At 36.7% G+C, this 23,298-nt stretch overlaps 1 protein-coding gene across 2 annotated transcripts in view; it reads left to right on the forward strand.

Moving 5' to 3' along the window:
• Window positions 1–23,298, forward strand: part of CWF19L2 (CWF19 like cell cycle control factor 2) — a 175,345-nt gene that overhangs the window by 68,112 nt on the left and 83,935 nt on the right. For both annotated transcript variants that reach the window (XM_055422941.2, XM_055422942.2), the window contains exon 8: window positions 8,357–9,009. In XM_055422941.2, coding sequence (XP_055278916.2) covers window positions 8,357–9,009 — 653 coding nt within the window. The remainder of the gene's footprint in view (window positions 1–8,356; window positions 9,010–23,298) is intronic.

The following is a 23,298-nucleotide window of genomic DNA, read 5'->3' on the forward strand; positions in this document are numbered from 1 at the left end:
TTTTTTCCCTGTTAAACAGCACTGTGATGACCATCTTTTCCAATTAATGTTGTGTACTTACCTGGTTATTTTCTTCAAAGAACTACTAAAAGTAAAATTACTGATTAAAGGATATGGATACTTACAGTGAGATATATATTGCAAAGTTTCTCTATAGAAGGATTGAAGGAATTATACTCAGTAAAATTACTTTTTCCCTATGATTTTCAATAGTAGTATTATGTTTTCTAGTCTATGCTACTTGATTGGTAAGCAGATTTTTTCTTTGCCTTTATTTATCATTTGTTTACTAATCAAATGGATTCTTTTTTTTTCATATATTTTTTGCCATTTGATTTGATTTGATTTTTTGTAGTATTTACTCATTTGGGGATATTGACTTAAGACCTTTTAATAAATCTTCCTGTTAGTTTCATGTTTCCTTTTTATTTATATTTGCTATGAATATATTTAAAATATTTTTATCTAACAAAACCTATCAGATTTTTTCTTTCATGACCTAATGTTCTTGGTATAACTCGTTGACATTCTTTCTCCACCCGCAAGATTATAAAAATGTACACTTCTATTTTCTTTGAGAGTTTGTTCAGTTTTATTTATATGAGCATCTTTAATCTTTTTGAAATACACATTTGTGTATGGTTTAAAGTAAACATTTAACTTTGCTAAAATCCTTAGGTAAGTTTTCATAATATATTGAATGAATTATTCTTTTCCTACTAATTTCAAATGACATATTTATTATATATTGCATCATCTTTTATGAAGTCTATTCTCAAATCTCTTTTATTGATTTTTTTTGTTGTTTCCTGGAATTAGTATAATCCTATTATAATTATTGTAGTTTTCAGTAACTCATGTGGATATCAAATAATTAGTGAATACCTACTGATGACAGGATAAGTCTTCTTTCATTAGTTACTAAAAAGTAACTTTATATTCTTCCATGTGCTTTTTTATTGTTGTTCTAAAATTTAGAATCAATTTTGTTAAGTTCAAGCTCAAGAGAAACAGTTTCCAGAGTGCATTATAGAGTTACAACTCATTTTGGAATTTTATTTAAATTTGATTAAATATATAGATAAAACAATTAATATCTGTATAGTAGATATTATAAAGATATTAATTGCCATGTAATGCCACCCAAGATGGATGGGTCATGGTGGCGAGTTCTGACAAAACGTGGTCCACTGGACAAGGGAATGGCAAACCCCTTCAGCATTCTTGCCTTGAGAACCCTATGAACAGTCAGTCATTTCAGTCACTCAGTTGTATCTGACTCTTTGCAACCCCATGAACCGCAGCACGCCAGGCCTCCCTGTCCATCACCAACTCCCAGAGTCCACCCAAATCCATGTCCATCGAGTTGGTGATGCGATCCAACCATCTCATCCTCTGTCGTCTCCTTTTCCTCCTGCCCTCAATCTTTCCAAGCATCAGGGTCTTTTCAGATGAGTCAGCTCTCCACATCAGGTGACCAAAGTATTGGAGTTTCAGCTTCAACATCAGTCCCTCCAATGAACCCCCAGGACTGATCTTCCTTAGGATGGACTGGTTGGATCTCCTTGCAGTCCAAGGGACTCTCAAGAGTTTTCTCCAATACCACAGTTCAAAAGCATCAATTCTTCTGTGCTCAGCTTTCTTTATAGCCCAACTCTCATATCCATACATGACTACTGGAAAAACCATAGACTTGACTAGATGGACCTTTATTGACAAAGTAAAGTCTCTGCTTACTAATATGCTGTCTAGGTTGGTCATAACTTTCCTTCCAAGGAGTAAGTGTCTTTTAATTTCATGGCTGCAGTCACCATCTGCAGTGATTTTGGACAGTATGAAAAGGCAAAAAGATGTGACACTGAAAGATGAACTCCCCAAGTCAGTAGATACCCAATATACAACTGGGGGAGAGTGGAGAAATAACTCCAGAAGGAATAAAGAGGCTGAACCAAGGCAGAAACAACGCCCAGCTGTCAATGTGTCTTGTGGTGAAAGAAAAGTCTGGTGCTTTAAAGAATAATATTGCATTGGAATGCTAGGTCCATGAATCAGGGTAAACTGGAAGTGGTCAAACAGGAGATGGCAGGAGTGAACATCAACATTTTAGGAATCAGTGAACTAAAATGGACTGGAATGGGTGAATTTAACTCAGATGACCTTTATATCTATTACTGAGGGCAAATCTCTTAGAAGAAAGGGAGTAGCCTTCATAGTCAACAAAAGTCTGAAATGCAGTACTTGGCTGCAGTCTCAAAAACAACAGAATGATCTCTGTTCATTTCCAAGGCAAACCATTCAGTGTCACAGTGATCCTAGTCTATACCCCCAACCACTAATGCTGAAGAAGCTGAAGTTGAATGGTTCTATGAAGATCTATAAGACCTTCTAGAACTAACACCCAAAAAAGATGTCCTTTTCATCATAGGGGAGTGGAATGCAAATGAAGGAAGTTAAGAGATACCTGGTGTAACAGGCAGGTTTGGCCTTGGAGTACAAAATGAAGCAAGGCAAAGGCTGACAGCTTTGCCAAGAGAACACACTGGTCATAGCAAATACCCTCTTCCAACAACACAAGAGATGGTGGACATCTGGTGGACATTGTCAGATGGTCAGTACCAAAATCAGAGTGATTATATTCTTAGAACGGAAGATAGAGTTAGCAAAAACTGACTGGTTCAGATCATGAACTCCTTGTTGCAAAATTCAGACTTAAATTGAGGAAAGTAGGGAAATCCACTAGGCCATAGGTGTATGACCTAAATCAAATCCCTTATGAGTATACAGTGGAAGTGACAAATAGACACAACGGATTAGATCTGATAGAGTGCCTGAAGAACTATGGACAGAGATTTGTAACATAGTACAGGTATCTGTGATCAAAACCATCCCCAAGAAAAATAAATGCAAAAAGGCAAAATGGTTGTCTGAGGAGGCCTTACAAATAGCTGAGACAAGAAGAGAAGTAAAAGGCAAAGGAGAAAAGGAAAGTCCCAAAGAATAGCGAGGAGAGATAAGAAAATCTTCCTAAGTGAACAATACAAAGAAATAGAGGAAAACAATAGAATGGGAAAGACTAGAGATCTCTTCAAGAAAATTAGAGTAACCAAGTTTTTCCGGTAGTCATGTATGGATGTGAGAGTTGGACTATAAAGAAAGCTGAGCACTGAAGAATTGATGCTTTTAAACTGTGGTGTTGGAGAAGACTCTTGAGAGTCCCTTGGACTGCAAGGAGGTCCAACCAGTCCATCCTAAGGGAGGTCAGTCCTGGGTGTTCATTGAAGGGACTGATGTTGAAGCTGAAACTCCAATACTTTGGCCACCTGATGCAGAGAGCTGACTCATTTGAAAAGACCCTGATGCTGGGAAAGATTAAGGGCAAGAGGAGAAGGGGACGACAAAGGATGAGATGGTTGGATTGCATCACCAACTCGATGGACATGGATTTGGGTGGACTCTGGGAGTTGGTGATGGACAGGGAGGCCTGGCATGCTGCGGTTCATGGGGTCACAAAGAGTCGGACATGACTGAGCAACTGAACTGAACTGAACTGAAGGGAACATTTCATGAAGAGATGGGCGCAATAAAGGACAGAAATGGTGTGGACCTAACAGAAACAGAAGATATTAAGAAGAGGTGGCAAGAATACACAGAAGTATACAAAAAGATCTTAATGATCCAGATAACCACAATGGTGTGATCACTCTCCTAAAGCCAGACATCTTGGAGCGCGAAGTCAAGTTGGCCTTTGGAAGGATTGCTACGAACAAAGATATTGGAGGTGATGGAATTCTAGCTATTTCAAATCTTAAAAGATGATGTTCTGAAAGTGCTGCACTCAATATGCCAGCAAATATGGAAACCTCAGTAGTGGCCAAAGGACGAAATGGTCAGTTTTCATTCCAGTCCCAAAGAAGGGCAATGCCAAAGAATGTTAAAACTACTACACAATTGCACTTATTTCATATGCTAGGAGAGTAATGCTCAAAATGCTCCAAGTGGGGCTTCAACAGTATATGAGCCAAGAACTACCATATATTCAAGCTGGATTTAGAAAAGGCAGAGGAACCAGAGATCAAATTTCTAACTTCCACTGGATCATAGGAAAGCAAGGGAATCCCAGGAAAACATCTATTTCATTGACTACGCTAAAGCCTTTCCACAAGAGACTGTGGAAAGTGTTCAAGATGTGGGAATACCAGACCACCCTAACTCTCTCCTGGGATACCTGTATGCAGGTCAAGAAGCAGCAGTTAGAACTGGACATGGAACAGTGGACTGATTCAAAATTGGGAAAGGAGTACGTTATGTCTATATATTGTCACCCTGCTTATTTAACTTAATATGCAGAGTACATCATGAGAAATGATGGGTTGGATAAAGCATAAGCTGGAATCAAGACTGCTGGGAGAAATATCAATAATCTCAAGATATTCAGATATCGTATCACATCACCCTTATGACTGAAAGAGAAGAGGAATTAAAGAGACTCTTGATGAAGATGAAAGAGGAGAGTGAAAATACTGGCTTAAAACTCAAGTGTTCCAAAAACTAAGATCATGGCATTGGGTCCCATCACTTCATGGCAAGTAGATGGGGAAATAGTGGAAACAGTGAGGACAGACTTTATTTCTCTGTCTCCAAAATCACTGCAGATGGTGACCCCAGCCATGAAATTAAAAGATGCTTGCTCCTTGGAAGTAAAGCAATGACAAACCTAGACAGTGTGTTAAAAAGCGGAGACATTGCTTTGCCTACACAGGCCTGGATAGTCAAAACTATGGTTTTCTTCAGTAGTCACGTATGGATGTGAGAATTGGACCATGAAGAAAGCTGATCACTGAGGAACTGATGCTTTTGAACTGTGGTGTTAGAGAAGACTCTTGATAGTCCCTTGGACTGAGAGGAGATGAAGCCAGTCAATCCTAAAGGAAATCAACCCTGAGTATTCATTGGAAGGGCTGATGCTGAAGCTGAGTCTGTAATACTTTGGCTGCCTGATGCAAAGGACAGACTCATTAGAAAAAACCTTGATGGTGGGAAAGATTGAAGGCAGCAGGAGAAGGGCACGACAGAGGACGAGATAGTTGGATGGCATTACCGACTCAGTGGACATGAGTTTGAGCAAGGTTCGGGTGATGGTGAAGTACAGGGATGCCTGGCATGCTGCAGTTCAGGGGTCACAAAGAATCAGACATGACTGAGCGACTGAATAAAAATAGTGAATTATCTCATCCTAAAATACTGGTTATTCATCAGTTCAATTTTTCATTTATTCTTTTCAGTGCATTTCTCCATTTGTTGTTAACATATATATCCTTATCCTTAGTATATTTTTTATTTTTTTCAAGTATATGTTGAATCTTTATTCCTTTATGTTTTCTGACTTGCCTGGTATTAGTCTGCCCATTTTTTAAAAACTCTTGTCATTACATCTATAGCTCTTTTAAACTGGCTTATCTAGGAAAATAGTTACATGGAAATATTGATTACTTTTTCCTGCTCAGCACTGCAGTATTTAAACTTTCTTGTATTCTTGAAATAGGATTTCAGGACTTTGATTTGGACACTTTTCTTCTGTGTTTAAGTGCATTTAAGATGAAGATTGTTATGTTTAAAAAGTATCTTTGCATTCACGGTTTATTGAAAGTTGCTTTTTTGTTAATTGGCTTTTAGATTAGGAGTGGGTATCTAATTTTTATGAAATAATTGTCTTGATTTCCTTTGAGATAAAATTATTTTTTCTTTTGTTAATGAGATGAATTGCTTGAACATACTTTCTATCTTCGGTTCATTCTTGGATTCTGTAACTCCTATTTGATCATGGCGTTTAATATACTACTGAATTAAATTTGTTAATATTTTATTTTGCATTTATACTTTATAAGTATATTATCTTTAGTTTTCTTTTTATCTTTTAAGGGTTATTATAAGTTTACTTTTGAAACTTTGAAGTTTTACATAATTTCTTAATTCTCTGGAACAGTTAAGAATCAAAGAGTTAGGCATTTTGACATAACGGTTAAAAACATTCGCTCTGTAGTTAAATAGTCTTGAATTTCAGTATCAGGTTTGTTACTCTTGCTGTGTGATCTTAAGCTTCATTTTTATTTTTTGTTTTAAAGACACGATTATTAGTATCATTCTCATAGAATTGTTGTGAGCACTAATAATAATTTGAATGCTTTTCATCTGCCAGCTACTGTTGTATTACTTCATGTATAATTAAATTTAATAGCCACAATTATACTATTATTTTTATTTGGTAGATGAGGAAACTGAGGCAGAGTTTAAATAACCAAGATTACGAAATTCATGAATAAATTTGCACCTAGACATTCTGTGTAGACCCAATTTAAATGATTCAAAAGTGTAGTATGATAAGCATTGGATAAATTGTGTCAGCTACTGTTTTTGTTGTTTTTGTTATTACCATATTTTATTGAATTTTAGAAGCCACTAATTATAAAGACATCGTTAATTTATGTATCACCAAGAAAGAAAAAAGTTGCCTATAAGGCAATGCTTAAACTGCGAAAATAGCCCCCTTTACTGCCATCATTTTCATTCTGTTCACGTTGTCATTAAATTTAACAAACATGTTAAGCCTAGATTTTTGCAATAATTTGATAAAATATAATGGATTATCTCTGCCTTGTCTAAGATAATGACTTTCCATCTCAACGCTCAGGTTTTATGGAAATATTTTAAAATTTTAATTACAGTTTACTATAAGTGTAAAAAATATGCATGTTATCCTTGACAGTTGTATTCTTCACAACTATAAGAACAATTATTTAGACTTAACCATTACATTTGCCATTTAGTTTATGGCCTGCATTCCTTTTTTCAAAGATACCTGCCCTAATTCATTTACGGTTTGGCTTAATGATACTGCATAATTTCTCCGTTAGAATTAGTAAGTAATGTACTTTCTGATATGTTGTATTTCGGAAAATGCCTTTCTTCTGTATATGTCAAGGAAAGATAATTTGACTGAATTGAATTCTTTATTTAGAATTGTTACCATATAATTATTTTTCAAAATTTCATCTTCACTTCATTATCTTCTAGCCCTTAGTGAAAAGTTGTTAAGTCTTAACTTCCTTTCCTTTGCTGACAGAATGTTGTTTACCTCACTCCCATTTGTTTCCTCGTTCACATTCACTCCTTCCTCTGATCTGATCTTTGTGAAAAATTTATTTTCTGCATGAATTTTGAGACTCAGGAATTAGGATTTTTTTATGTATGAGTTTCTGTATGCTTCACTTTCTTCCTTCCCCAAAGGCTGTTGGATGAGACCTTTGGATGTAGAAAATTAGCTGGGGAAATTTTTTTGTTAATGCTTCTACTGTCTTTGGTTTTTCCTTCTGAAAGTTTATGCACGTTCTGTAGAATTAATTGTCCATGTGTCTTTTCGCTATAACTTATATTTGTTTACTATCTTTTCCCAAGCATAGCAAATTCCTAGGCTAGTGTTGAGTTCGCAGATTTGGATTCAACACTTTCTGTTGTTCTACTCACTACCTGCCTATCTTAGAACGTAGTTTTCTTTATCTTTCTTGTTCTTGAACTGCTCTTCTTTTCATAAGAGTCTGTTTTATTTTAGCAATGCAGTAACATCTTGAATCTCACTGACAGTAGGAAATGTCTTTAAAAATATTATGTCTTTACTGTTTTCTGAATTCTGTTTTGTTTTAGTGGTGGGCATTTAGTCTAAATAGCTTCTTTAGAGCTCCTAGAATTTTTTAATTATTTGGTAATTTTTCATTGATTATTCATATTTTTTAAAATACTCATTTTATAGCGATGTGTTTCTTTGCTCCGGCTGCCACAACATAGTTCCACAGACTGGGTGACTTAAACAACAGCAATTTATTTTCCTAAAGCTCAGGAGAATGGAAGTTCAAGATCAAGATATTAGAGGGTTTGGTTTATTCTGAGGCCTCTCTTCTTAATTCATAAGTGTCTGCCTTCTAGCTGTGTCCTCATGTAGTATTTTCTCTGTGTGCGTTTATTCTCTGTGCTTATCTGTTTGTGTGTCCACATTTCTTCTAATTACAAGGATATCAGTCGTAATGGATTAAGGAGTAACCCAGTGACCTCATTTCAACTTAATCACCTCTTTAAAGATCCTTTCTACAAATGTCACATTCTGAGGTTGACGTGTGACTTTGGAGGGGGATATATTTCAGCCTATGTCATTTAGGATGATTGTATGGGTCTTTCATTCCACTCTGTTGGGTTTCTCTTTCATTGTACTACATGACAGTGTATTATGCCACAGTGGCATGCGGAGTACAAGTCATTGAACCATTTTTAATTTTCCATATCTTGTTGATTTTTTCCTCCTTTCTAGTCAATGGAAGTATTTCAGTTGAAATTAAAAGAAGCTGAAAAAGCTGCATTTATGAAAGAAGATTGTAGACGAGAACGGTGGAAGAAACCAGCATACTCAGATAGAGCTCACAGTAGTCAAGAAAGTAGAAAATCAGACTTGGTAAAATATAATGAGAGTTCAAGAGGTAGATATAATACAACAGATATTGCAAACAATATCACTAAAGATAAGTTTAGTGGTGATGAAAAAGGTGGTAGATTTGTGTTTTCAGAAACATGTAGAAGAGAACACAGTCCAAGGAAAAATCAAGAATTTTCTTCTCATGTCAATTTAAGAGCTAAGTTCTTAAGACCCTCTGATGATGAAGAAGTGTCATTTCATAGCAAGGACAGAAATTTTGAACCATCTAGTTCATCTTCAGCAGTAGTCCCTCAAGATTCTGTGCATTGTGGTTTTCGAAAATCCACAGAGAACAGTGAAGAAACTTTATCATGGAGTCGAATTGGGAGGGGAGACAGGAAACATGCAAATCAAAAACCACTAGAAACCAGTCACAGTGCTAACCATGGATACACTTCAGAAGATGTGAGAGAAAAATCACAGGAGGAAGACTTGCAAGATGACTCTGTGACAAAAGAACATCTACAGGATACAAAATCTTCACTTCTCAGGTATTCTGTCATTTGTTTTCTAAACCAATAAATGAATTCTAAGGTCCAGAGGATTCAGGACACTGAACTGTACTTTTAGAGCATCAGTTACTGATTAGATTTGTTATGATTTTGTTTCTTAAATTTGATGTAAGAGATAAGATATGCACCTTTAACAGTTCAGTAGTTTCATTTTATATATTGTATTTCATTTCAGTTTATTTAACAAAAAGCTGAAAGATTAATTCAGTAGTGAATATTTCCTCAAAATTTGTTGCTTTTTTGCAATCTATAAAGCTAAATGACTTTAATAGTTCTTATAAATGGATATGCTACATGAAATATTTTGGTAAATATTGTTCAGTTCAGTTGCTCAGTCGTGTCCAGCTCTTTGTGACCCCATGGACTGCAGCACACCAGGCTTCCCTGTCCCTCACCATCTCCCGGAGCTTACTCAGACTCATGTCCATTGAGTCAGTGATGCCATCCAACCATCTCATCCTCTGTCGTCCCCTTCTCCTCCCCCCTTCAATCTTTCCCAGCATCAGGGTCTTTTCAGATGAGTCAGTTCTTGCCATCAGGTGGCCAAAGTATTGGAGTTTCAGCTTCAACATCAGTTCTTCCAATGAACACCCAGGACTGAGCTCTTTTAGGATGGACTGGTTGGATCTCCTTGCAGTCCAAGGGACTCTAGAGAGTCTTTTTCAATACCACAATTCAAAAGCATCAATTCCTCGGCGCTCAGCTTTCTCTATAGTCCAACTGTCACATCCATACTTGACTACTGGACAAACCATAGCCTTGACTAGTCGGACCTTTGTTGTCTAAGTAATAATATCTCTGCTTTGTAATATGCTGTCTGCTGCTGCTGCTGCTGCCAAGTCACTTCAGTCGTGTCTGACTCTGTGTGACCCCATAGATGGAAGCCCACCAGGCTCCCCCGTCCCTGGGATTCTCCAGGCAAGAACACTGGAGTGGGTTGCCATTTCCTTCTCCAATGTGTGAAAGTGAAGTCACTCAGTCGTGTCCAACCCTTAGCGACCCCACGGACTGCAGCCTACCAGGCTCCTCCATCCATGGGATTTTCTAGGCAAGAGTACTGGAGTGGCTTGCCATTGCCTTCTCCGAATATGCTGTCTAGGTTGGTCATAACTTTCCTTCCTAGGAGTAAGTGTCTTAATTTTCTGGCTGCAGTCACCATCTGCAGTGATTTGGAGACCAGAAAAATAAAGTCAGCCACTGTTTCCCCACGTATTTGCCATGAAGTGATGGGGCCAGATACCATGATCTTGGTTTTCTGAATGTTGAACTTTAAGCCAACTTTTTCACTCTCCTCTTTCACTTTCATCAAGAGACTCTTTAGTTCTTCTTCACTTTCTGCCATAAGGGTGGTGTCATCTGCATATCTGAGGTTATTGATATTTCTCCCGGCAGTCTTGATTCCAGCTTGTACTTTCTCCAGCCCAGCATTCTCTTGCAGTCCAAGGGACTCTCAAAAGTTTTCTCCAACACCATACTTCAAAAGCATCAATTTTTCAGAGCTCAGCTTTCTTTTAGCCCAACTCTCACCTCGTCTACTGGAAAAACCATAGCTTTGACTAGGCAGACTTTTGTTGACAAAGTAATGTCTCTGCTTTTTAATATGCTGTCTATGTTGGTCAGATTTTGTTAGTACTGCGATATTACTTTTAAAGGAAATTCATCCATATTTAAGTACACAATCATAACTGTCAATATTGCATGCCTGCTGGAGGTCTGGGAGACTGAAAGAAAATATGCTGCCATAGCCCAAATATGAAGTGAAAAAGATATGTGAAAGATCTTGCAGAGGGAAGCATGAATTTTGGTGGTTGTTTTGCAGAGAAGGAAATCCGCTTTGATAGTTGACAGGTTTTAAAGCTATTGTTAGAGTTTTGAAAGCAAAATATAGTTAAGATAGTGATTGTACATATAATGATTAGAAAAATCAGTACCACTAACTGCTTTTATTATTCTTGTTCCTTTAGCACTTGTATATAGGCTGAGTTATTCAGTCAGGACACCCAGGTTGAGTGGGTCAAACGTAAGAAACTTGGTTTAGCCATAGGGTTGACACTGTTTGAAATAGCCATAAGTAGAAAATGTGTATCCAAAGGATAATAACTCACCTGTACTTAAATGATCATTAAAATGTGTTTTAAAGTACCACCAAATGAATGGGACACTAAAGGAAGAGATTTTAGGAAGTAATAGGATTCACTAGTGGCAGTAGTAGGTATAAGCTTTGTGGTTTGGGGTCCTGAGTCTGGTAAATCACTTTTGTTAATGACTTCATCTGAAGCTGTGGATTATAGAGCCTGGTATGTAGCTTTCAGTAGAAGGGAGGGGAGGGAAGCTGGCAAAATCTAGGCTGAATGATGGGAGGTCCAGTCAGATGGGTTCTGGTTCAAATCAGGGCTTTGTTCCTAGGAAATGAAAGGAGAAATTCAGTTATATTGATTGGATAAACATGGCAGGGTTTAGAGAATGTCTGAGGCTGTGTACATGTATAATTGTCCAGGTTTCATTCCAGGTACTGTAGAAGGTAGACTATCTCCAGTCCCAGTTGCTAGAAACATGTAGAAGTGGGATGAATCTCCTGATATCATTAGGCTTGGCTTAACAGTTGGTATTACTGTAAATCTGTAGGTATTTACTTCTGTGACCGCTGCTAAGAAGAGCATGTAAGCAGTCTCATGTTGTTAGTATTCCTTTTGGTTCTGTAATTGCTTCATGTTGTTATGTTGTATCATAAGCTTCTGATAGATATACTGTAGTACAGGCATTCACAAAAGCTTATGTTTTGGTCTGAAGACAGTATTCTTTGTTAACTGTGTTAATTTTGATGTTGCAGATATTTTGAAGCTTTCTATTAATTTCACAGTTGACTGGAGAGGGAAATTATCCATGTATATGTGAAACAAAAAGAAGAATTTCTGAGCATGTAGAGTGGTATAAAGTAAGAAACCAAGAATAGGACCTTGAAGAATGCCTGTTTTCAGTGATTGGAAGGATTCAGTGAAGGATTATTAGAAGTTGTTAATTTGTCTGCACTTTATCCTGGGTATATGTTGAATTTTTTATAAAATACCAGAATTCTAGGGAGCTTTAAAACCTGTGAATTTTAGAACTAAAAAAAAAAAAAAAAAAAATCATAGAACTGATTTTAGAACTAGAAGAAATCATAGACTGACCCAGGTATTTTCCAGATGCAGAAATGGAGGCAACTGAAGTTGTGGCTTGCACAATGTTATATAACTAGGGTTGCCAGATTTAGGAAATAAAAGTGTTTGGACATGCTTAAACTAAAAAAGTTTTTTAACCTGAAATTAAAATTTAAACTGGGTGTCTTGTGTTTTATCTCGCAACTGTCCATTTTAACTGGCACTTGTCCATTTTCCGGGTCTGTGACCTTTGTACAAGAGATAACATATAATTGCAGTCATCTCTTGTTATCCACCAGGAGGTTGGTTCCAGGACACTAACAGAAACCCAAGTCCAAGGATGCTCAAGTACTTTATATAAAGAGGCATAGTATTTTTACATAAAACCTATGTATGTTCTCCCATATACTTTAAATCATCTATCCATTCAGTTGCTCAGTCGTGTCCGACTCTTTGCGACCCTGTGGACTGTAGCCTACCAGGCTTCTCCTTCCATGGGATACTCCAGCCTAGAATACTGGAGTGGGTTACCATTTCCTTCTCCAGGGGATCTTCCCGACCCAGGGATCGAAACCTGGGTCTCCCGCATTGGAGGCAGACGCTTTAACCTCTGAGCCACCAGGGAATTACTTTTAATACCCAATACAATGTAAATACTATGTAAATAGTTGTAAATACAGTGTAAATGCTGTATAAATAGTTGCCAACTCTCTGCAGATTAGGTTTTGGTTTTTTAAACTTTATGAAGTTTTTTCCTAACTATTTTCAGTTCGTGGTTGATTGTAAATCCCATGGATACGAAAGGGCTGACTGCCATTTTGCGTAAGGGACTTGAGCATATGCAGATGTTGGGTCTTCAGAGGGCCCTGGGATACACCAGCAGATGCCTGTACTGATCTAAATCTTGTTTCTTTCCAGTCAGTTCAGTTCAGTCACTCAGTCGTATCCGACTCTTTGCGACCCCATGAACTGTAGCATGCCAGGCCTCCCTGTCCATCACCAACTCCCAGAGTTTACCCAAACGCATGTCCATTGAGTCAGTGATGCCATCCAACCATCTCATCCTCTGTCATCCCCCTCTCCTCCTGCCCTCAATCTTTCCCAGCATTTGGGTCTTTTCAAGTGAGTCAACTCTTCGCATGAGGTGGCCAAAGTATTGGAGTTTCAGCTTCAACATCAGTCCTTCTAATGAACACCCAGGACTGATCTCCTTTAGGATGGACTGGTTGGATCTCCTTGCAGTTCACGGGACTCTCAAGAGTCTTCTCCAACACCACAGTTCAAAAGCATTAATTTTTGGCACTCAGATGAAGATTCTTTCCAATCAGTGTATCTTAAAGATCTTTCCTCACCAGCCCATATGTATGTGCTTTTTTTTTTTCATTTTAAAGTCTCTTTAATATTCTGTTGTAAACCTTAGAGATAAGCTAATATTTCTCATCAGTTTCGTTTTGTTGGGCTTTAGGTAGTTTCTAGTGTGTTGCTGTAAATAATACTGCAGTGGATAGTTTTGTACATGTATTTTTGCATACAAGTTAAATATAGCTGTAAAATAAATTCCAAGGAGTGGAATTGTATTTATATATTTCATTGTAGTAATCAATTTACACTCTTACCAGTCATATATGAGAATGACTTTTCTCTTCCTTGCCTGTAGTATTATTGAGGTTTTTAATCTTTGCCATACGTTTAAGGAATAGAAACTTTCTTTGATTTGCATGTAAGTGTGAGTGAAGTTTGGTCTATTTTTATAAATGTTTTTTAATTTTTATTTTATTAGCTAGTCATATTTTACCTACTTTTTGTGGGTGTTTTGTGAGCAGTTTTATAGTTGTCATGTGATATATTTAATTTTTTCTCTGTTTTAGATTTCCTCTTTTCTCTTTTCATCTATTCTTTCATTCTTTTTTATAAAAAATGTATTTATTTAATTTATTTATTTGACTGTGTCAGGTCGTAGTTGTGGCATGTGGGATATAGTTCCCTGATCAGGGATTGAAGCCCAGCCCCCTGCTTTGGGAGTGCAGAGTCTTAGCCCCTGGACTACCAGGGAAGTCCCTTCATTCATTCTTATGGTGATCATATTTATTGTTCTTTTCCTTTGTTGATTTTAGGCCCTGAAGTAGCTGGCCCATGTGATTAATAATTTTAAGATGTTTATTCTTAGAAATAAAATGTGCTTGTATATAATTCTGTTTTATTGGAAAATATGTTATAGCTAATATATTTTCAAAAGTTTGAAACCTAGAGTAGTACATAGTGTGAGCAAAACTAACGTGATGTCCTTAATTTAGATTTTATCTATGTTAATATCAGGAAAATATTACATGAGGTTACAAAGTTTAAAATCCTTGGCAGAGTTTTCTGTGATAGCCTAGGAGGACAAGAGAAGGATGCCAAGTTCTGAAGTGTTGAGTACAGTCATGAGATCCTTAGGGGAGAAAATTTGAGAATAAGTGGCAAGAAAAGAATTAAAGGGATGGGATCTATGAACACTGTCAGCAGGCAAAGAATAATGGCCGTACACTCAGGGTTTCTGAAATGTCACTTTATTGGAGCTTTTTAAATTACATTTTCTCCAAAAGTTTGAGCCGGGGTTTGTTGTGGGTGTGTCTGTGTATGGATGTGTGTTGTAAAAAGAGTACATTTAAATGGGAAAATCGATTTTGCTTTTCAGAAAATAATTTTGAAGAGGGCTTTTGAAATATAGCAGTAACCCTGGAAAATGAGAAATGCTTGTACTTTTTTCTTTTTATAGGATAGTTGCAGATGCCATGGTGATCTATTTTCAGAGCATATGCTTGCCATTATAAATGCTTAGAGTGTTCCATTACAAATGGAAGAGTCTGTCCCTGCTGTTTGTTGCAGAGCAGTGTCTTTACTGTGGTATTAACGATAATATATTCTTCATTCATTGATGCCCAACAACTTTCATTGTAATGTCTTTATTTAATACCTATTTCTATTCTATTGTGTGTTGAATTATCTGTTAATATTGAAAATGCCAGAGATATTCAGAGTTCTTGTGTATCCTGATCTACATTTCAGTACTAATAAACAATTCTGTTAAAAACTCTACCCCCTCCACAACCCCATCAAAACAACAAAAAAAGCAATGTTTGGAGTACAAACTTTACAACCATGAACGTTGCCTCTTTTAAAGGTCTCTGAGATTTCAGTTATCTTCTTGTAACTTGTATTTGGTTGGAGTCCACATACCTTCTTGGGTGCTGTCTCTTGATTGATTCTTTGTATACTGAAAAGTGAAGAGAAAATGAAAGTTTCTCAGAAACAGAAGAATCTGATAAAAATGACAAAGATGTGCCTTTGGGTAGGCAATATTAGAGATCTTTGGCAACTTAATCAAGAATATTATCATTGTAGAAGAGGATTTATAAGCCAGATTTCATGGACTAAATTATGACTCTGGATTATGATATAATAGAGATAGAAAGTATATGTGGGAGACATGGGTTAAATGTCTCCCTTACTCCCATATTTCCTAAGGTACAGATACTTGAATATGTTTATATATTAGTAGGAAAGACAGTATCACATTTGAAAGGAGCTAAAAATATAGAATGATGATAGATGGGATAATTCAGCAGGAATTCAAAGTTAGTGTATATGTATGTATGATACAGTGTAGTCATGCAGGTAGGATTATCCAGAGTGCAGATGTTAAAGAAGAGGAAAGTGTGGCTGTAGATGTGGGTGATGGGAGACAACCGTAGGAATTGCTTTTAGGGGAGAGAGTATAGCAGCTGGGTCCTGGCCTTACCCTCAGGGCATGTGGAATCTTCCTGGACTAGGGATCAAACTCATGTCCCTTGCATTGGCTGGTGATTTCCTAACCACTGAACCACCAGAGAAGTCTCTAGTTCTTCTAAAGTCTAGTCTGTCTGATATGTTTTTTGCTACTTTTGATTTCCATGCCTTCAGTTTTAATCTGTATGTGTCTCTGGGTCTGAAGTGGGTCTACTGAAGATAGGATATATACAGTTCTGGTTTTTCTATCCATCCAGCCAGTCTGTGCCTTTTGGTTAGAGCATTTAATCCATTTACATTTCAGGTAATTTTTGATATGTATTGTAGTATTAAAATTTTCTTTATTGTTTTGGGTTTATTTTTTAGGTCTTCTCCTGTGTTTACCACTTGGAGAAACTCCTTTAGCTTTTGTTATAAAGCTGATTTGGTGATGCTGTTATTCTCTGAGCTTCTGCTTATCTGTAAAGCTTTTGATTTCTCCATCCAATCTGAATGAGATCCTTTCGTGTTAGATTAAACTTGGATGTAGGTTTTTCCTCTTCATTACCTTAAATATATCCTGTCATTACCTTAAATATATCCTGTCATTCCCTTCTGGCCTACAGAGTTTCTGCTGAAAAAAATCTGCTTATAATTTTATGGGGATTCCTTTTGAAATTTTTTTTTTTTTTTTTTAGTTTTCCTTGCTGTTTTAGTATGTTTTCTTTGAATTTAATTTTTGTTAGTTTGATATGTGTCTTGGTGCATTTCTCCTTGAGTTTTTCCTTTATGGGCCTCTACCCTTCTTGCACTTGGATGTCTATTTCCTTTTTCATGTTAAGGAAGTTTTTGACTGTGATCTGTTCAGATATTTTCTCAGACACGTCTCCTTCTCTTCTTTTTCTGGGACTCCTGTAACTCAAATGTTGATGCATTTAATGTTGTTTTAGAGGTCTGAAAGTGTCATTTCGTTTAATTCTTTTTTTCTTTATTCTGCTCCTTGGCAGTGATTTGCATCACCATTCTATTTTCCAGCTCACTTATTCACTTTCTGTCACAGCTGTTGATTCCTTCTAGTATATTTTTTCATTTCAGTTTTTGTTCTTTCCATCTATTTTGTTTTTATTGCTGTTCTTTAGTTCTTCTAAGTCTTTGTTAAGCATTTCTTGTATTTTCTCAGTCCATGTATCCATCTTTGCATCATCTTTACTGTTACTATGCTGAATTATTTTTCCAGTATGCTGCCTGTTTGCTCTTCATTTATTTGGTCTTGTAGTTTTTTACCTGTCCCTTTGTCAGTAACTTTTTTGTTGTGTCATTTTTTATTTCTCTGATGGGTTGCACTCTGTACCGATCTTACTGGTTGTTTGCCCTGAACATTCAGCACTGAAGTTTCCAGACAGTTGGGTAGAGCTGGAATTTGGTGCCAAGATGAGGATCTCTAGAGACCTCACATTATTAATATTCCCTAGGACATGAAATTCTCTCTTAGTCCATCGGCTTGAACTTGGTGTTCCCACCACAGGCACTCAGGCCTGACCCCTGGCTTGGTTAGGCAGGAGTTGCTCCCCTCCCCTCAGGTGTCTGAGTAGCCCTGCCAGTGCCTTGCAGGTGCCCTAGTTGTGAGGACGTGCAAGCTCTTTGTCCTCCTACCATAGTATAAACCAGAAATTCTTTCTTAATGACTACATCAGTGTTTTTTAACACATGATTCCCAGAACATTGGTGTTCCTTTTCATTTGTATATGAACCACATAAATGCACAAAGAGTGTTGTGACAATTTGGTTTACACACAACTCATTAAATTGAGATGTCCTTCATTGTTTTGACTTGCCCTTGAACTTTAGCCTGCCAAGCTCTTCTGTCCATGGGAGTTTTCAGGTAAGAATACTGAAATGGGTTCCATTTCTTCTTCCAGAGGATCTTCCCAACCCAGGAGTAGAGCCAGTATCTCCTGTGTCTCTTGCATTGAAGGCAGATTCTTTTTTTTTTAATTTATTTATTTTAGTTGGAGGCTAGTTACTTTACAATATCATAGTAGTTTCTGCCATAAATTGATATGAATCAGCCATGGGTTTACATCTGTTCCCCATGCTGAACCCCCCTCCCACATCCCTCCCCATACCATCCCAGTGCACCAGCCCTGAACACCCTGTCTCATGCCTTGAACCTGGACTGGCGATCTGTTTCATATATGATAATATACATGTTTCAATGCTATTCTCTCAGATCATCCCACCCTCGCCTTCTCCCACAGAGTCCAAAGGACTGTTCTGTACATCTGTGTCTCTTTTGCTGTCTCGCATATAGGGTTATCGTTACCTTCTTTCTAAATTCCATATATATATGCATTAGTATACTGTATTGGTGTTTTTCTTTCTGGCTTACTTCACTCTGTATAATAGGCTCCAGTTTCATCCACCTCATTAAAACTGATTCAAATGCATTCTTTTTGATGGCTGAAAAATACTCCATTGTGTATATGTACCAAAGCTTTCTTATCCATTCATCTGCAGATGGACATCTAGGTTGCTTCCATGTCCTGGTTATTATAAACAGTGTTGCGATGAACATTGGAGTACATGTGTCTCTTTCAATTCTGGTTTCCTCGGTGTGTATGCCCAGCAGTGGGATTGCTGGATCATATGGCAGTTCTATTTCCAGTTTTTTAAGGAATCTCCACTCTGTTCTCCATAGTGGCTGTACTAGTTTGCATTCCCACCAACAGTGTAAGAGGGTTCCCTTTTTTCCACACCTTCTCCAGCATTTGTTGCTTGTAGACTTTTGGATAGCAGCCATTCTGACTGGCGTGAAATGGTACCTCATTGTGGTTTTGATTTGCATTTCTCTGATAATGAGTGATGTTGAGCATCTTTTCATGTGTTTGTTAGCCATCTGTATGTCTTCTTTGGAGAAATATGTGTTTAGTTCTTTGGCCCATTTTTTGATTGGGTCACTTATTTTTCTGGAATTGAGCTTCAGGAGTTGCTTGCATATTTTTGAGATTAATTCTTTGTCTGTGGCTTCGTTTGCTATTATTTTTTCCCATTCTGAAGACTGTCTTTTCACTTTGCTTATAGTTTCCTTCGTTGTGCAAAAACTTTTAAGTTTAATTAGGTCTCATTTGTTTATTTTTGCTTTTATTTCCATTACTCTTGGAGGTGAGCCATAGCGGATCCTGCTGCGATTTATGTCGGAGAGTGTTTTGCCTATGTTTTCCTCTAGGAGTTTTATAGTTTCTGGTTTTATGTTTAGATCTTTAATCCATTTTGAGTTTATTTTTGTGTATGGTGTTAGAAAGTGTTCTAGTTTCATTCTTTTACAAGTGGTTGACCAGTTTACCCAGCTGCTGCTGGTGCTGCTGCTAAGTTGCTTCAGTTGTGTCTGACTCTGTGTGACCCCGTAGACGGAAGCCCACCAGGCTCCCCCGTCCCTGGGATTCTCCAGGCAAGAACACTGGAGTGGGTTGCCATTTCCTGCTCCAATGTATGAAAGTGAAAAGTGAAAGTGAAGTCGCTCAGTTGTGTCCGACTCTTAGCGACCCCATGGACTGCAGCCCACCAGGCTTCTCCATCCATGGGATTTTCCAGGCAAGAGTACTGGAGTGGGTTGCCATTGCCTTCTCCGAGTTTACCCAGCACCACTTGTTAAAGAGATTGTCTTTTCTCCATTGTATATTCTTGTGGAGGCAGATTCTTTACCACCGAGCCATTGGGGAAGTTCTTTTATTTCTATAAACTTATTTTACTTTTACCAAAAAAATACTAATGAACCTTTGAAATAAAATTGCATTAAGATTATTCTGTGTGCATATGTTTCCTATGTCATCTTTAGAAACTGAAAAAGAAATAGATTGTTTCTTTTACTTATTCAAATTTGAAAGAAAATTATCTGATCTCATGTGACAAAGAATGAAGTAACAAGGGAAGGTTGTTTTTGTATCAGAGATATTTCTTTGAAACTTAAATCAGGTGCCTTTGACAAAGTTCATCTCCTAGTCTTCTCATGTTTATTGAAATTTTTATTGACATATTATTGTGTTGCCTGAAATTCAAGTAAATTACATTTACAATACAATAAAAATGATATATACCTCTGAGTTTAAGTTGAAAAAGGTTACTGAAAAAATTTTTTCCATACAAAATAATATATCTAATGATCCAGGCAATACCTCAACTAATAAAAGCATATAGGAACTAATAATGTTCTCCTAAGCTTAGATGACTACAGTGTCATCATTGCATTGGTTTAAAAAACGTGGACTGAAAGAACTTTAGCGGGAACAAGAATATGTTTTTTCTAATTGTGCTTTATCAGAAGTATTTTATATTTCTTAGTCTAAGCACAATAGCATTGCCTTTCCTTTCACCAATATGAGTAGAATTGATTGTTTTTGGAATTCTGCAGACATTAATGTCTGAAAAAAACCTTAGATGCTATCTATTAGCATATTTCTTTCTTTTTTTTTCCAAAGGAGTTCAGTATTTAAATATAATTTTCACATATGGTTGTTAAAGTTTTGATTTTGAGCTCTGTGCATGTTTTGCTATTTCTTGCTCAGAATGTATGTTGAAAACTCAGGTTAATTTCCATAGAGTATGATAAAATATACATATGGAGGAGAACCAGAATACTATAGGTATATTATCAATATTTGGAAGTACGACAGATTGTTTCCTGCTTTAAATTTTATATCACTCCCCTTTGAGGATTTTTAAGTACAACAATTTATTGATGTATGCCTGACATACCAACTGCATATGTGTATCACGTGTACAATTTGGTAAATTTTGTGATGTGTATATTCTAACAAATCCATCATCCTGAAAAGTTTCTGTTCGTTCATAGTTAACTCTCCTGCCTCTCCACACGCACTGGCAACCCCTCTAGACAACTATTCATTTTTTAAAAATTATAGACTAGTTTTATTTTCTGGAGTTTTATATAAATGGGATCATACCTTATACACTCTTTTGTTTGGTTTTTTTTCTGGCTTCTTTCATGCCGCATAATTATTTTGAATTTTATCCATGTTGCTGTATATAAGAATAATTCTTACCTTTTTGTTGATAGATAGTATACCATTGGTAGATATATTGTACCACAGTTCGCTTTTCCACGCACCTGCTGGTGGATGTTTAGAATCTCTTCACGTTTTGCCTGCAATAAAAGCCTCTTTGAACATTCATGTACAAGTCTTAATATGAACAGGCACTTTCTTTTCTCTTGAGGAAATGCTTAGGGAAGAAATGCTAGATCATATGGTAACTATATGTTTAAATTTAAGAAACTGCCAAGCTATTTTACTCAGTATTTGTATCATTTTACATTACCACCTGCATTGTATTAGACTTCCAGTTCCTCTGCATTCTCACTGGAATTTGGTATAGTCAGTCTTTTAAGTGTTCACTATTATAGTGTGTGTATAACAGTATCTCCTTATGTTTTTGTGTTCCTCTAATGACTATTGATATTGAGCATCTCTTCATGTGCTTATTTGCCATCCAGCTATCATTTTGTAAAGTGTTAAGAATGTGTGATAATTTTGTTTCTATCGTTTCTTTACATTACAGATTTATATGGTAATTTGTATCATTTTTTTTCCTGATCAGTCTGGTTAGAAGTTTATCAGCTTTACTGTCTTTAAAAGTTTTTGGTTTCATTGAATTTGTTTACTGTTTTTGTTTTTCACTTATTTCCACTTTGATTTTTATTGCTATGCTTACTTTGGATTTAATTTGCTCTTTTTCTAGTTTCTTAAGTTGTAAACTGATATCATTGATTTGAGACTTTCTTTTCTAGTGTCAATATTTAGGGTTATAAATTTCCCTGTAAGTTATACTTTAGCGGCCTCCCACAAATTCTCATATGTTGCTAATGATTTCTAATGTAATTTTACTGTGGTTAGAGAACTTTGTGTGACTTCAATCCCTTTATATTTATTGAGACTTGTTTTATGGCTCAGAATATGGTCTATTTTGGAAAATGTTTTGTATGCACTTGGAAAGAATGTATATTCTGTTGTTGGGTGGAGGATTCTCTGAATGTCAATTAGGTCCTATTAGTTGCTAGTATTACTCAGTTCTTCCATATCCTTGCTGATTTTCTCTTTACTTATTCTATCAAGTTTTGAGAGTGGAGTCTTGAAATCAGCAGCTGTAATTGTAGATTTGTCTGTTTCTCTAGAATTCTGTCAGTTTTTGCTTTATGTATTTTGTTGCTCTATTATTTGATGCATAAATATTGGATTGGTTGAGAGGTTTGTTTGCATTTACATGGAAAATCCTGAATGAACCTTTTGACCAACCCAATATTTATGGTGTCTTCTGTACTTTTTCTTTGTCTTATTTATTTTACAGATCCTCTGTACTCTTGATGGATTGACTTCTTTTTCCTATGAAATGACTTTCTTTGTCCCTGGGAATGTTTTTTGCTCTGCAGTCTAATTTGATGTTAAGTAAGCCTCGTTAGCTTTCTTTTGACTAGTTTTAAAACATGTTACATCTTTTTCTCTCATTTTACATTTAACACATTTATGTCTTTATAGTTCAGTTCTTGTTGGGTTTCCCTGGTAGCTCAGCTAGTAAAGAATCTGCCTGCAGTGCAGGAGACCCTGGTTCAATTCCTGGGTTGGGAAGATCCTTGGAGAAGGGATAGACTACCCACTCCAGTATTCTTGGGCTTCCTTGGTGACATAGCTGGTAAAGAATCTGCCTGCAATGCAGGAGACCTGGGTTTAATCCTTGGGTTGGGAAGATCCCCTGGAGAAGGGAACGGCTACCCATTCCAGTATTCTGTCCTAGAGAATTTCATGAACTGTTCATTTCTTGTAGTTGAGTTTTGCTTTTGTATCCATTTGATGATTTCTGCTTGTTAATTCAGGTGTTTAGACCATTTATATATATTTTGATATTATTAGATTTGAATCTATAATTTTCCTGTTTGTTTTCTCTTCATCTTATCTGCTTTTTGTTCTGTTTTTCTTCATCTGACTTCTTTTGGATTATTTTTATGATTCCATTTCATTTCTTTAGTTGTGAACTTTTTGTTTTTTCAGTGGTTTCTTTGGCTTTGACAGCATACATATTTTTAAAAATATTTAATTAGTTAATTAGGCTGTGTCCTGTTTTTATTGCAGCAAATGGAATCTTCCATTGTTGTACACAGGCTCCAGATTATGCAGGTTCACTAGTTGCAGTGCATTGCCCCACAGTGTGTGGGATCTTAGTTTCCTGAGCAGGGATTGAGTCCACATCCCCTGCATTGCAAGCTGTATTCTTAACCACTGGACCACCAGGGGAGTCCCAGCAGCATGCATCTTTAGCTCATCTACCTTCAAGTGATAGTATGCGACTCCTGTCAGAACTTTATAGTAGTTTA

Source organism: Moschus berezovskii, chromosome 14 (assembly GCF_049115385.1).
Source record: "Moschus berezovskii isolate FMDL1 chromosome 14, NW_MosBer_1.0, whole genome shotgun sequence".
Lineage (NCBI taxonomy): Eukaryota > Metazoa > Chordata > Mammalia > Artiodactyla > Moschidae > Moschus > Moschus berezovskii.